The 13,870-nt window shown below is 62.6% G+C and overlaps 1 protein-coding gene across 3 annotated transcripts in view; it reads right to left on the bottom strand.

Moving 5' to 3' along the window:
- Positions 1-13,870, bottom strand: part of ITGA5 (integrin subunit alpha 5) — a 60,329-nt gene that overhangs the window by 5,274 nt on the left and 41,185 nt on the right. For 2 of the 3 annotated variants that reach the window (XM_074980303.1, XM_074980304.1), the window contains exons 20-27: positions 12,292-12,442; positions 11,796-11,888; positions 9,859-9,938; positions 9,186-9,266; positions 8,850-8,955; positions 8,324-8,476; positions 6,060-6,161; positions 5,412-5,525 (exon numbers count right to left, since the gene is read on the bottom strand). In XM_074980303.1, the coding sequence (XP_074836404.1) occupies positions 5,412-5,525; positions 6,060-6,161; positions 8,324-8,476; positions 8,850-8,955; positions 9,186-9,266; positions 9,859-9,938; positions 11,796-11,888; positions 12,292-12,442 (880 nt within the window). Of the gene's footprint in view, positions 1-5,411; positions 5,526-6,059; positions 6,162-7,130; positions 7,230-8,323; positions 8,477-8,849; positions 8,956-9,185; positions 9,267-9,858; positions 9,939-11,795; positions 11,889-12,291; positions 12,443-13,870 lie in introns of those variants that run through there. The other variant, XM_074980305.1, reaches the window with a different exon arrangement.

Below are 13,870 nucleotides of genomic sequence, written 5' to 3'. Positions count from 1 at the left end.
CTGCAAGCCTTGAGGGCACCTTGTGCAGGACAGGGAATAGGGGAAGGTGCAGAGTTCCATGGTAGCACAAACAGTTCTGCAAAGGAGCCGGGGCTCAGGCTCTGGAAGGAGCAGAACTGAGGAGCCTTGCATTTGCCCTAGGATGCGAAGAGGTCCAGCCGGGGAAGACACGGCTGGAAGACAGAGTGGAGGACGTCCACGCAGATCGACTGCTGGTGAGCGAGTAACTGGTGACTGGTTGTCTGCCAGCTGGTTCTAAACCCCTGGGAGATAAGACGGCTCCAGTGGGCCATGCAAAGGTCCTACAGATGTAGAGCCTCTGAACAAGAGCATGGAGGAGTGTACACCCCTGGCAATGCAGTACATGGCCATCGTGTTGTGTCAGGACCACTGCACAGCAGCTGCGGAGATGGGGCACGAAGGCTAGACAAGTGAGGCAAATGGCCTGAAGCTCATGCATGATGATGTGGAGAGCTAAGTCCTCTGCTGACCACATCCCCTGAGAGCCGAGAGACATGCTAGCTTGCGGGGGAGTGAAAGGGAACACTGACTGGCTCATTTTGGGGATTTAGGCATCAATGGAAGGCATCAGAGACATGTCATGACAGCATGGCAGACGTGTCTGGGGCACCTGGCACTGGCCACTGTCGGCAGACAGGATACTGGGCTGGACGGACCTTTGGTCTGACCCAGTATGGCCGTTCTTATGTTCTTATGCCATCCCAGCCAGGACAATACAACAACGTCAACCACGCCTGGTAAACAGGACCATGTATATGCATGCCGCCCGGTGGCCCAATAGGAAGAGGCACGCCCTCACCATGGTGACCAGAAACTCGGACAGGGAACATGGAAGCTGGGCGAGGGCCTGGAAACGATGGTCAGGAAGAAATGCCCTCGCCTCAGTGGCGTGGAGAACTGCCCCAATGAATTCTGTGCACGGAGTTGGGATCAACAAGGACTCTGCCAGATTGAGCAAGAGACCCAGGCTGTTCAGAGTTTCTCTGGTGAAAGCTGCTTCGGCCTCCACCTGGCAGAACAAAGACCCCACAAAAACCAGTTGTCCAGGTAGACCTGAGCGCCATTGTGGTGGAGGACGGCTGCCACCACTGCCACGTGTCTGATGAGCACTCTGCAAGGCGAGTTGTTTTTGAAATAATTTATGCAATTTGAGCTTTGCAAATTGCACAAATTATTTCAAAGTTCCTTATTCTGAACTTGGTGCCGTCCAAACCGCACTGGAGTCTGGAATAATACCAGAAGTTCTTGTACCCCTCGTATGACGAAGGCTCCCGGAACCGGAATACCATGCTTGAAACGGCAGCACTACTTTGAGCATGGGGAAAAGGTGCAGCGTTGCTATTTTGGGATACATCTGTACAATCACCGTGTAGACATAGCCTCTGGGGGCCATGGAGAGCCCAAAGGGCAGGGCCATGAACAGAAAGTGCAGGTGGCCCACAGTATAGTGAATGCAGCACTGATAGGAAGGCTGGATCACGATAGGGAAACGTGCGTCTTTTAAGTTGAAAACTTGTTGAGTTCCCTGAGGTCCAGGGTCCCCCTTTGCTTTTGGGAAGTAACGGGAGTAGAAACCTCAGCCTCTGTACCAAAGATGAACCTCTTACACCATCCCCAGGGCCAGGAGCCATTGTACCTCCTGAAGAAGGAGCTGCTCGTGAGAGTTCCCCGAAGAGGGACAGGCAGGAAGACACAAAAGAATGGAAAGAGATGGTGTAGCCCAATGCGTCCATCCTGAGGAAACATCAGTCCGACGTAATGGCCAACCAGGCCAGGAGGAATGGGCAGATCCCGCTGAGGAACAGGAAGGAAGGATCAGGCAGCACTCATACTCCAATGGGGTTGATCCTGCTTTGGGCAGGGGGCTGGACTTGATGGCCACCTGAGGTCCCTTCCAGCCCTAGGATTCTAGGATTCTGATTTCAAGAGCACCATCAAAATGAGCGCTTAGTCCGGAGTGGGGCTTGGACTAGCTCTCGTAGGTCCCAGACTGCAGACAGGAGGACTTAGGGCAGCAGTAGTGGGGCTTGTGGCAGCATAAGTCTCATCACCCACAAGCCTCAGTTGGGGCTATGTTTTAAACAGCTTCTGCTGCGTAGCCAGTATGTGCCCACCCAAGGGCTTCATGGTAGTGCTGGAGACCATGAGGCTACGCAGGAGGTGTTGGTCTGCTCCAAAAACAGCCCTGCTCCGTTGGGTTTGAAGTAGAGGCTGGTGCCTGGAAGGTGAGGGGAGAGTTGGAAGGCAGACAGACCCTAGATGGGGGCACCCCTCAGGCCTCCTCCCCCCAAGGCGATTGGAACAACTGTCTCTGCCAGCTGCCTGACACCTCTGCACTGTCACGTCTCTGTCGACTAATAAACTTCCTGTTCTACCTGCTTAGTCCCTTCTGGATGCAGATGGGGTGCAATGCTTGGGAACCCCTGGACCCCTCCACACCAATGCATGGCAATGCCTGAAGCAATAGCTCAGACTACTGCGTCCCCCAAGTCCAAGGAAGCCTGAAGGCAGGTATGAAACACAGTACTGCCCTCTTGCAGCATGGCACAGAACAACTCCCACAAGTCCTCGGGCAGCGGGTCCTTACATGTAAGGAGGGAGGCCCAAGACTCATCCTTGTAATGACTCAGAACCAGCTGGTTAACCACCCTGAGCAAGAGGCCCCAGTGGAGTACACCTTTCTCCCAAAGAGGTGCTTGGACTTCAGGGCTGGAGCTTGCTGACCCTGATGTTCATCTTTATTAACTGCATCCGCCACGGAGAAGCAGGTGGGGATGGGTCTATAAGTACTCTAACCCTTAACCGGCACAAAGCATCGGTGCTCCACCCCCGAGCGATGGGAGGAATGGAGGCTGGAGTTTGCCAAATGGTGGTATTGGAGGACAAGTCTTGCTAAACAGAAGGGCCCCACCCAAAGGATCCTCTGCGGGGAGGATGTCATACGTGAGGTCATCCAATGCCATGACGTCCTCCATGGAAAGGCTGAGGCTGGTAGCTGCCTGATGGAGGTCCTAGAGCGCTTGGTCGCCCATGGGCAGAGGACCTGAAACGGAGGCACCCACCAGTGTCTTGTCCAAAGAGACACTGGAGGCCATCAGCAGTGCTGCCTGGGCTAAAACCCTGGGTGGCCGGTCAGCAGGATCTGAAGAGCCCTCTGGAGGAGTAGAAGGATGAGGCTCCGGAGGAGGACAGGTAATTGTATCCTCACGAGCCAGAGGCAGAGGCAGCAGCCTGGTGCCCTGCTCTTGATGGTACACCCATGGAGTCCAGAAGTGCCCTGGGATGGAGGCCACTGTGGATGGAAGCCGCTGTGGAGCGCCCATGTCCCTAGGCAGGTGGGGTCCACAGGCAAGCAGTGGTCGGATAGGACTGAGGGCCCTTGAAGGGAGACAGGCGAGGCCAGGCGGGAGGGCCATGGTGGGGCTGACCCAGCCACAGACATTGGTGGAGAGCGGTCAGCGTCGAGCCGAGACCGAGAAAGCCGACAGGATCTCCGAGGCGAGCGAGCCCAGAGAGGAGAGCGAGACTGGTGCTGAGAGCTGAGACGAGGACCGGTGCCAAGGATGGGTCTGACGCCTTGAGTGTGATCAACGTGGAGATGACGCCCCAGAAGATGGGCACCGAGAGCTGGATCTGTGTGGAGACTGGCGTGCCCCGTGGAGAGCGGGACCAGCTCACAGAGCAGGATCAGTGCCTGTCACTGGATGGGGCTGAGCCATTGCACCCCGAGCCCGGACGACAGGTGGCAGAGCCCAAACAGGACCGGCGTCGAGACCCTGAAGACCCTGAGCGATGGTGCTGAGCATCGCCGCTGTGGGTGAGGTGTGTCCAAGAGCCATAATCGGAGCCGCCCACCACAGGCCCTCGCACGGGAGCAGCCGTGTGTGGAGTGGGAGCGGTGCCGTGCCACAGGCGTCGGGGAACACCAGCGCCAGGATGAGTCCTTTTATGGTGCCGGGCCCATGGTGGAAGGTGGCGCTGCGCACTGACGAGCCGGGTGCTGAACCTGCCGCCGATTCCATGAGGAACAGATGGAGCCGAAAGTCCTTACGAGTCTGAGGCCGGAAACCCCGGCAGACCCGGCACTGCTCAGCCTGATGAGCTCCCCCAAAACAACCAAGGCAGGAGTGGGGCTCGCTCTTCTGCGGGGGCTTCAAACAGAAGCTGCACTGGGACTTCTTTGTCCCCAGCCCCCGGAGGGGACCTGGGAAGAGGGAACCTGTCCCGCTCCGACTACTAACTGCCCTGAAAACAACGGCTGTGCTAACGAACCACGTAGTTATTGACACCAGAAGAGCTGGGGAGACAAGGAGTCCACCCCGGTCCCAACAGCCCGCACAAGGGGTGAGAAGGAACTAGGGGCACGCGGGTCGGCAAGGTCATATGTGGGGCTCCAGGGAGCAGCCAGGGTAAAACTTTGCGACAGTCGTGCACCCACCTAACTGGAACAGACCTGGGCAGGCACTTGAAGAATAAACCTGCATTTAGCTGGAAGCACAGCGGCCTGCTGGGACGGCAGAGCTGGGGCTGCCGCGGCAGGAGCTGTGACAGGACTGGAGCCTGGCTCTGGTTAGCAGAGGGCGAAGCCAAGCAGACTGCAGCCAGGGAACGTTGGGCAAACATGGGAATTTGTGCTGGCAGCAGGCGGTGGAGCTTGCAGGGGCTGGGATGGCCGCCAGGGGGCGAGATCCCCTCACATCCAGACAGGCCAGCAGAAAGGAGCCCAGCCTGCTCTTGCTGGGAGCTGGGCGGGCGGGTGCATTGCTGCAGGGGGGTGGGGAGAGAGAGACGGGCAGGTGGGTACATTACTGGGGTGCTGGGGACAGAGGCCCGGGCAGGAGGGTGCTTTGCTGGGAGCTAGTTGGGAGCTGGGCAGGTGGGTGCCTTGCCAGGGGACAGGTGGGTGTATTGCTGGAGGACCAGCGGGGCCAGGCAGGTGGGTGCATTGCTGGGGGCCAGGCAGGAAGTGGGTGCCACCCTCAAGTTGCTGCCGTCCTTGGAAGCAGCTGCTGCTGCCTGGGGGGCCCTGGTGAGCCGGCCTGGTGGAACAGAGTGGACGAGACACTGTTTGCTCGGCCCAGTGAAGATGGATCTGAGTAAAAGTCTGGTAGGGAGGGAAGAGCAGACTCGGGGAGTTCATCTAGGCCAGTCTTCCCTGTGGGACTGGAGGGGGCTGTGATGTGGGGATGCTGCCCAGGCACTGTGAGCCTCAAATGCTCCAGGCCGGGGCTGACATGCTGGTGAAGGGCTGGCTAGGGGACAGACGGAGAAGCTGAGGCCCCTGTCCAGGCCCCCCAGCGGGGGCAGCATGGACAGGCCCCTCTCCCAGGGCCAGTGTGGATGGGCTCCCCCCATGGGCTGGGGACTGCAGGGGGCAGAGCACCGCTCACCTGCTGGAAGGTCTTGGCCCACATGCGGAAGTAGAGCCTCAGGCTGACCCGCTGCTGTCTCTGCAGTGTCCCCACACGGCAGCTCAGCTGGAAGCACTCAGCCTCCGGGCACTTCTGCAGGGAGAGGCCGTCGGACAGCAGGTCAGTGATGCAGCCAGGCCTGGGCCCAGCAGGGTGCGACAGAAGGGCCCATTTCCAGCGTCAGACCTGGACCTGCCGCGGCCACTGGCAGCCCCAGGAACGGGGGATCGAGAGCCCGATGCCGGATTAGCCTGGGCAGTCTTGGATGCTGTGACCCTTGCTGGCACGGGGCTTTGCATGGAAAAGGAGGCTCGTGGCAGTGGCTCCCTGGCTGATGGAACTCGAATGCAGCCACCTCTGGTGCAGGACACGGTGGCGCATAGTGGTGGGAGTGGGAAGGATGAGTTGAACCGGGGTGCAGAGGCGGGGGGGGCGGGGTGCACCAAACACTCCAGTACGCAGGTAACTGACTGTGTGTGCCAGGCCCTGGGGAGTGGTTGTCGCTGCCCAGGGCCAGGGCAGAGGCTGACTCTTGTGCCCTCAGCAGCCCCCGAGCACCCTTGGCACAGCTGCAGGCTGTGATCAGGAACCCCTGGCCGGGGTGTAGAGGTTCATAGAAGCACTGACCAGGGTGTGGGGGCTCCCAGAGGCCCTGCTGCTCCGCGCCGTGTCCCGTCTCTGCAGATAATGCTGCTCTGGGCCGGGTGAGGCCGAGGGACTTTGCTCCAGCTGCAAACACATTCCCAGGAGAGAGTGTTACCTTTGCCTGCCCCCACGATGCTCTGTGCAAGGGTGGAGGCGAAGGGGGCTAGCTAGATGCCACCCCCCAGTGACACAGGCAAGCACCTCTGAACTGCCCGCTAACTCCTGACTTGCACCCAGCTGTGACCCTGCTGGACTGGACACTAGGCTCTTGCCCAGGCTGTGGGCACTAGCTATGGGCTGACCGCCTCGCAGCTGGACAGCAGACCCAGCCGCCTGGTGTTAGCCTGGTGAGAACATACTCTGCTTGTCTGCTGCTGCACAGTTACTGTGGGGGCATCGGGCGCCCAGGCGCAGAATCCACCAGCTGGGCAGACTTCTCACAACAGAAAATACAGAGCAGCTGCAGCTAGGGAAGAGAAGAGGCTGCATTCCTCAGGGTGGCCTGGCCCGGGGTGTGGGAGGGAATGGACGGGGTGTGTCACAGGGTGGAGCTCACAGCTGGGGGTCAGAAGGCCGAGTCTGGACGGGTGGGGGCTGAATGGGAGTGGAGGTGGCTGAGTGTGGGAGCAGGGACGTACGGGGCCTGGGGATGTGGGGGGGCTCAGTCAGTGTCTGCATGGGGAAGGATCCCCGATGATCCACCGCCCCTCCCACAAAAAAGCCCATTTTGTATTTCTCCCACCCACATTCAGCACACCCAGTTCCTTCCCGGCGACGGCTTCCCCCTCCCTCCGCTCCCAGCGTGCCGGTCCCCACCCCCAGCGCCCTGCTCCCGGAGGGCAGGAGTGGGCACAGCCGTATCAGCCCGTGGAGGAATTATCATTCGGCGTTCTCGCCAAGTATGTTTCTCATAAAGCATTCCGGAAAGGTTTCCCATGGTCTGGATTGTCACAGACTTAATTGCTGATGGGTATTGGGAACAAATCACCACACCAGCGGAAACTGGCAGGGTGACGCTGTCAGTCTGACAAACACTCGCAGCATTTGAGAGTACCGTGCACAGCACTGCTAATTTTTTAATGATTGCCCCTGGAGTGATGCATTCACCTCCTTGTAGTGTCTGTGTCCTGTGGCAGGGAAAGATCTCAGGGTCTGTAACATAAAAGGGTTTGCTTGGAGAGGGCCTATGGATGTCAAGCAAACCACTGGGACCATCAAAATACCACTGCTTGCTGCCCTCCACCTGGAAGAGGAGACGGGCACGTGGACACCTCCCGTCATCTTGAACTCCGGGGAAGCAATAAAAAGCCCCGACAAGACGACACGGCTTCCTTCCTTTGGCAGCTTGAACGCTGACGGCTCAGAGACTCTAACTGAGGCCAGAAATCCCCAGGGGTTCAAAGCCACTTTGAATGGACAGACTGCGACACTCTTCAGCCTACACTGGCAGCTCCTGGCACACGGGCGTTTGCTCGCTTCAACCAGCCAATAACACTCGCATTCCCTAGGCCGGGAGATAGTTTAGTACAAGCCTGGCTCCAGCTGTTGTCTCTGGTGTGGGCTCTAGGGCACCACTTGATCTGGGGCGAGTGACAGGCCTTGTGGGTCTCTTGGGCCTGGAAGCGAACTGAACGCGGTGAGATTTTTGGAGTATGACTATCACCAGGTCCAGTTTGCCTGGGCAGCAAGACTGGCTGGAGAGGCTCAGGGGAGGGGATGTGGCCCCACGCTAGACGGGTCTGGTGATCCCGGAGCTCACCATTGGTGCAAAGGAATTACAGCGCATCCCTCCAGCGTTCTGACAGCCTGCCCTGAGAGCAGCACTCACAGCCCAGGCACGGCAACACCAACAACAGTGCAAGGGAGGGGCCTGGTTGCTGCATGCCACACACCGACCCGCCCTCCCCAGGTCAGCTCCATTGGTCACTGCCAGTGTGGGGGCCGTGGGTGGCAGAGAGCTGTAGGGGCAGGGATAGCGCAGCAGGCCCCCTGGATCAGGACTGAGCACTAGCAGGTTTCCCAGAAGCACCCACCCCCTCTGTGCCGCCTCCCTCGTGATTCCTAAACCAAACTCCCACCCCCACCTGCCATCCCCGGCAGACCTGTTCAGCATGTGGCTGGCCCAGGCTGACCCCTGCAAACGCAGCCCTGGGACCCCATGCAGCCAGCGTGGCTAAGGGACTGCCCCGGAGCAGAGAGCCCCAGCCCCAGCACACAGAGGCTCGCCCCGAGTCCCTCCCACTCACCTGCAGCTTAAGCGGGTTGACAGGCTGGCTAGAGGAGCAATTGGCCGGTACCGAGTAGCGGGTCACATACATCACTGGCTTCCCCTGGAAGCTCATGGGGCAGCTCAGGTCCAGGACCCCATGGCTGATGGTGCTGGGACCCTCATTCACCAGCTGCAAGAAGAGAGAAGGAGGGTGTGTGGCAGCCTGCCGGGCCCTGGCTCGTTGGGAAGGGGGCAGCCCATCTGGCTGTGACGTGGCCTCCTGGCAGGCTGGCCAGCGCCACGTCTGGCGCCCGTGACCCCCCGGGGAGAGGAGAGGAACCAGCAGGGCAGGTCCCTTCCAACCCTGTGCTCCAGCGGGAGTGCCTGGAGCAGTGTCCACACCCCAAACAGCCCCTTCAGGGCTGGCTGGTCGGACCAGCCCCACACGCTAGCCCCACAGAGGGCCCCCTGACGTCCCCCAGCCACTGCCTGCAGTGGGGGTGGGGCTGCCCCTGCCCCAACACTGGCTAGCCGGATGCCCAGGGGAACAGTGCGACACCCACCTCGTAGACATGCTGCACCTCGGGGCCCACATCCTGCTCCTTCGCTGGCTTCCTGCCAGGCTTCCAGCCCGAGACGGGGAAGGACACAGACTCCGGCTTGGAGACCCTGTGGGGCAGCCCTAGACGTCACCAGCTGCTGGCCCTGGGGCTCAGCTGCCAAAGCCCAGCCAGCCTCTGCAGCAAGGCCACTGGGGATCTGTGTGGAGAGCTGCAAACTTGTGTCACGCAAGAGCCACAGCTGGGCCATGGCTTCCCTGCCCGCCAGGGCGGGGTGCAAATTGGTGACTGGGGAAGGGGGCTGCTCGTACTCCCGACAGGGAGGCTGGGCACACTCACCCGTGGGATGAGACCCTGGCAGAGGCCTCGACGCGCAGTGGGACGGCCACCACCTCACTGCGGGAGTTGTTCTGGTTCTTGCTGTGGAGAGAGCAGAGTGCATCAGGGGGCGGCCCATGCCCTGCAGGGCTCCCCGCTCCCCCCCACGGCTCCCCACTTCCCTGCACAGCCCATGCCCTGCAGGGCTCCCTGCTCCCCAACATGGCACCCCACTTCCCTGCACAGCCCAGGCCCTGCAGGGCTCCCCGCTCCCCCCCACGGCTCCCCACTCCCCTGCACAGCCCAGGCCCTGCAGGGCTCCCTGCTCCCCTCCACGGCTCCCCACTTCCCTGCACAGCCCAGGTCCTGCAGGGCTCCCTGCTCCCCAACATGGCACCCCACTTCCCAGCACAGCCCAGGCCCTGCAGGGCTCCCCGCTCCCCTCCACGGCTCCCCACTCCCCTGCACAGCCCAGGCCCTCCAGGGCTCCCTGCTCCCCCCCACGGCTCCCCACTTCCCAGCACAGCCCAGGCCCTGCAGGGCTCCCCGCTCCCCCCCACGGCTCCCCACTTCCCCCTGATCCTCTGCATAGCCCAGGCCCTGCACAGCTCCCTGCTCCCCACGTGGGAGTGGGGCCCAGGCCATGGGGAGGGCTGGTTGGAAGGGGATGCTGTGGGGGAGCCCCAGGCATTACCTCCAGATCTGGAACTCAAACTGGATGGTCTTCTTGTTGTCACGAAGATGGGGGACAGTGAAGCGCAGGCCCCCCCAGAGCTGGGGGACAGAGTGGGGTTAATAGCTTGCCCAGCTCCCTGGAGCGACGTAATGCCCCGTCTGCCCTGACGTGCCCCCGTACCCATGACGGCCCAGCTCCCTGCCTGCCCTACAGGCCCCGGTCTACGACAGCCCAGTTGCCCCCCCCCATGACAGGCCCCCCGATTCCCAGCACCTCTGATGCAAGCCCAGCCCACGGGGGCATCAGGTTGCCAACTTTCTAACTGCAGAAATCAGGCCCAGATGCCCAGCCCCTCCCCCTACTCACTTGCTCGCTCATTCCCGCTAGGCTGGGGGGACTGGGGTGTGGGGGAGGGGGGAGGGGTGCGAGCCCTGGGTTGCAGCCAGAAATGTGGGGATCAGGATGCAGGCTGGGGCTCCGGGCTGAGGCAGGGGGGTCCAGTGTAGGAAGGGGTGTAAACTGCAGGAGGGGGCTTGGGGCAGGGAATTGGGGCACAGGAAGGGATATGGGGTTCAGACTCCAGGCTCTTGTCATCTGAGGCAGCTCCCAGGAGCGGCAACATTTTCCTCGGGCTCCTCCCTGTCCGGAGGCACAGCCACTGCAACTTCCATCAGCCATGGTTGTCAGCCAGTGCGAGCTGTGGAGCTGGCACTTGGGGCAGGACAGCACACGGACCCTCCCGGGCCACCCCTCCACCCCCATCTGGACACACTGACTGCTTCCCAAGAGCCCTGCAGAGACTGCCAGCCACACCGGGCCACCAGCTGGCCACCCGCAGAGCTGCTAGGGTCCCTTTTCAACTGGAGCAGCCTGTCAAAAACTGGACACCTGGCAAGCCTCGGTGGCGCACAGCGCAGGCCAGAGGGGACCATGTCTCCCCTGACCCAGACAAGCCCCACCCACGCTCTGCCTAAGGGCAATGGCCTCGCTCCCCCTTTCCCTTGAGGCCAGGGGCTTAGGGTGTCTGAGCCAGGACTTCTGCAGCCATGGTGTGAGTCTCCAGCTCCAGCCACGGAAGGGGCTCCGGGATCCAGTGGGGGGTGGGGAACATCAGCCTAACCTCCCCGAGAAGGGGGTTCACTTGCTACCTATGCCCCAGCCACTGAGAGTCCTGCTTGCCCCCAGATGTGCCCCCAGCCCTGAGCACATCGTGCAGGGGAGCTGGGCTGTCAGCAGCTCCAGCACGCAGGGAACTGCAGGCTGAACCTCTCTCGTCCAGCGCCCTCGGGACCTGACTGCTGCCATTTGCCTGTATTGTCTAGCACATCACCAACACTCCCACTGCCTGCCGGGCTCTTGGAGACATTTAGGGGTAAACCACAGCTAAAACCCCGGAGAGTCAGGACTGGAGAATTCTGTGGGGGCTGGAAACAAATTTTATGGGACTGCAAAACTTAACTGGATGTCCACTTATCATGAGTGTGGCCAGCTCAGACCCTTCCGGACCAGAGCATGCCGGACTGGAGAGGTTCAGCCTGTATCACCAAACCCAGAGAAACGACACCCTGCCGGCCTGGGCTGTGTCGCCCACTGGGTCCCCACCTACACTGACCCAGCAGCAGTTACTGCCCAGCCTGCCAGCACCCCAACCTGCTCCCCAGTACCCCACATACTCTAGCACCCAGCCACCCCAGTGCTCCATTGGCCCCCGGCCCTAGCATTCAACCATCCTCACATCCAGGGGCCTCTCCAGGTCTGGCACCTCAATGCCCGCCCGATGCCCAGTGGGGATACAGGCCAGGCGGCCCAGTGCCACGACACCCCGAAGTCCTGCCTGGCCTCTCAGCAGAGCTGGTGCTGGTTAGGCAGCCACTCCTGCGAGGCAGAGGGCACTGCTCTGTGTGGGCTGCCAGAGCTGGCTCCCCAGGGTGCTGCAGACATGAGCAGCTACTCACGCTGGTGCCTGACTTCATGGGGTTGCCAAGATCGCAGATCACCATGCGGGTCCGGTTCACCGACTCGTAGGCGCAGCTCAGGTTGGTGAAATTCTGCAGGGAGGGTGGGAGCTGGGATCAGACAGGCGCCCCCACTCTGGCAGGGCTGCGAGGGAAGGGGCTCTGCACAGGACAGGGGCTGATTGCCACCCCTCCACCCCTGTGCAATGTGCACTCAAGCCTGAAGGACCCACCTTGCTATGTGGGGCGGGGTCTCCCAGGGATCCCCATCCAGCAGGCACCACACACCCAGGCCTAGCTGCCTGTATCCCGGTCTGGGGGCTCTGCCTGGCACTGGGGAGCCCAGGCCAAGGAGCCAGAGCCCCACTGGCCCCAGAGCACCATGAGGGAGCAGCCGGGAGTGATGTCCCAGTGGCCTGTGTCATGCCGACCACAGAGGGCCTTGCCCAGCCGGGTGCCATGGGCTCCCCTGAACCCAGGTCCCTTGGCCACCTACCCCGTGGTTGCGGATCACCCCAGAGTAGTCAGCCTCCGTGGGCAGGATGACGTACAACTCAGCTTCATAGGCACCGCCCTCCCCACGGTTGCGGGCGTTGAAGGTCAGGTTCAGGGCGTTCTTGTCCCCCAGATATACCACGCTGTGCTCCCTGCAGGACACACGTGTGTGAGAGCCAGCGGGTGTGCCTGGCCTTGGCGCTGCCCACAGCCTGCACAGCACCTCCCTGCCTGCACCCCGGTGCCCCACACAAAACCCCACCAACTCGCCCTCCCCCAGGCAAGACCCCAGCCACAGCACTGCAGATCTGCCCCCACAGACCCCCAGCCACAGCACTGCAGATCTGCCCTGCAGGAGGGTTATTTCTGGGGGCACTGAAAACTGCCCGCCAGAGCCCCCATTCAGCAGCTGCAGCCAGGGCTGGCCCTGTGGCTGCTCACCCGCCCCAGCTGCGGGACTCCGCCCAGCACCGCTTACACTCAGCACCAGGCTAAGGGCTTCCAGATGCAGGCACAGCTGCTTTGTGTTAGGCCAGGGGAGGGGGAATCACGTCGCCCACGCAGAGGGGCACCCTCTGGGCCGGGCTCCGAGCTCTACGGGGGAGGGGCTGGCAGCTGCTCTGCCCTGCAGGCACACACGTGGCCCTTGCCCAATGGACGGAGAGCACCACACCAGAGCCAGCTGCCTCAGGCCCACGGGGCCGGGAGAAACCGGACCAGGCCCACAGCAGAGGGAGACACTGAGCCGTGTCCTGGACCAAACAGAGCAATCCCCACCCCACGCCCCGGGACGGCGGTCTGGGGACCTGGAAGCCCCACCTGCAGGGGCAGCTCTCCACCGGCTCCCCACGAGCCAGACAGGCCCCACTGTCGCTGGGCATCTTGGGCACCGCGCTGCCCCTCCCCCGCACCCAGCCCTCAGCACCGCCCAGAGCCCACCGCACTGCCCCTCCCCCGCACCCAGCCCTCAGCACCGCCCAGAGCCCACCGCGCTGCCCCTCCCCCGCACCCAGCCCTCAGCACCGCCCAGAGCCCACCGCGCTGCCCCTCCCCCTCCCCCTCCCCCAGCCCTCAGCACCGCCCAGAGCCCACCGCGCTGCCCCTCCCCCCCACCCAGCCCTCAGCACCGCCCAGAGCCCACCGCGCTGCCCCTCCCCCGCATCCAGCCCTCAGCACCGCCCAGAGCCCACCGCGCTGCCCCCCCCAGCACCCAGCCCTCAGCACCGCCCAGAGCCCACCGCGCTGCCCCCCCCAGCACCCAGCCCTCAGCACCGCCCAGCGCCCACCGCGCTGCCCCTCCCCCGCACCCAGCCCTCAGCACCGCCCAGAGCCCACCGCGCTGCCCCCCCCAGCACCCAGCCCTCAGCACCGCCCAGAGCCCACCGCGCTGCCCCTCCCCCCCACCCAGCCCTCAGCACTGCCCAGAGCCCACCGCGCTGCCCCTCCCCCTCCCCTCAGCACCGCCCAGAGCCCACCGCGCTGCCCCCCCAGCACCCAGCCCTCAGCACCGCCCAGCGCCCACCGCGCTGCCCCTCCCCCGCACCCAGCCCTCAGCACCGCCCAGCGCCCACCGCGCTGCC

This window comes from Carettochelys insculpta, chromosome 29 (genome assembly GCF_033958435.1).
Source record: "Carettochelys insculpta isolate YL-2023 chromosome 29, ASM3395843v1, whole genome shotgun sequence".
In the NCBI taxonomy this organism is placed as follows: domain Eukaryota; kingdom Metazoa; phylum Chordata; order Testudines; family Carettochelyidae; genus Carettochelys; species Carettochelys insculpta.
The sequence above is the reverse complement of the archived record's forward strand: the minus strand, read 5'-3'. Positions and strand labels throughout refer to the sequence as shown.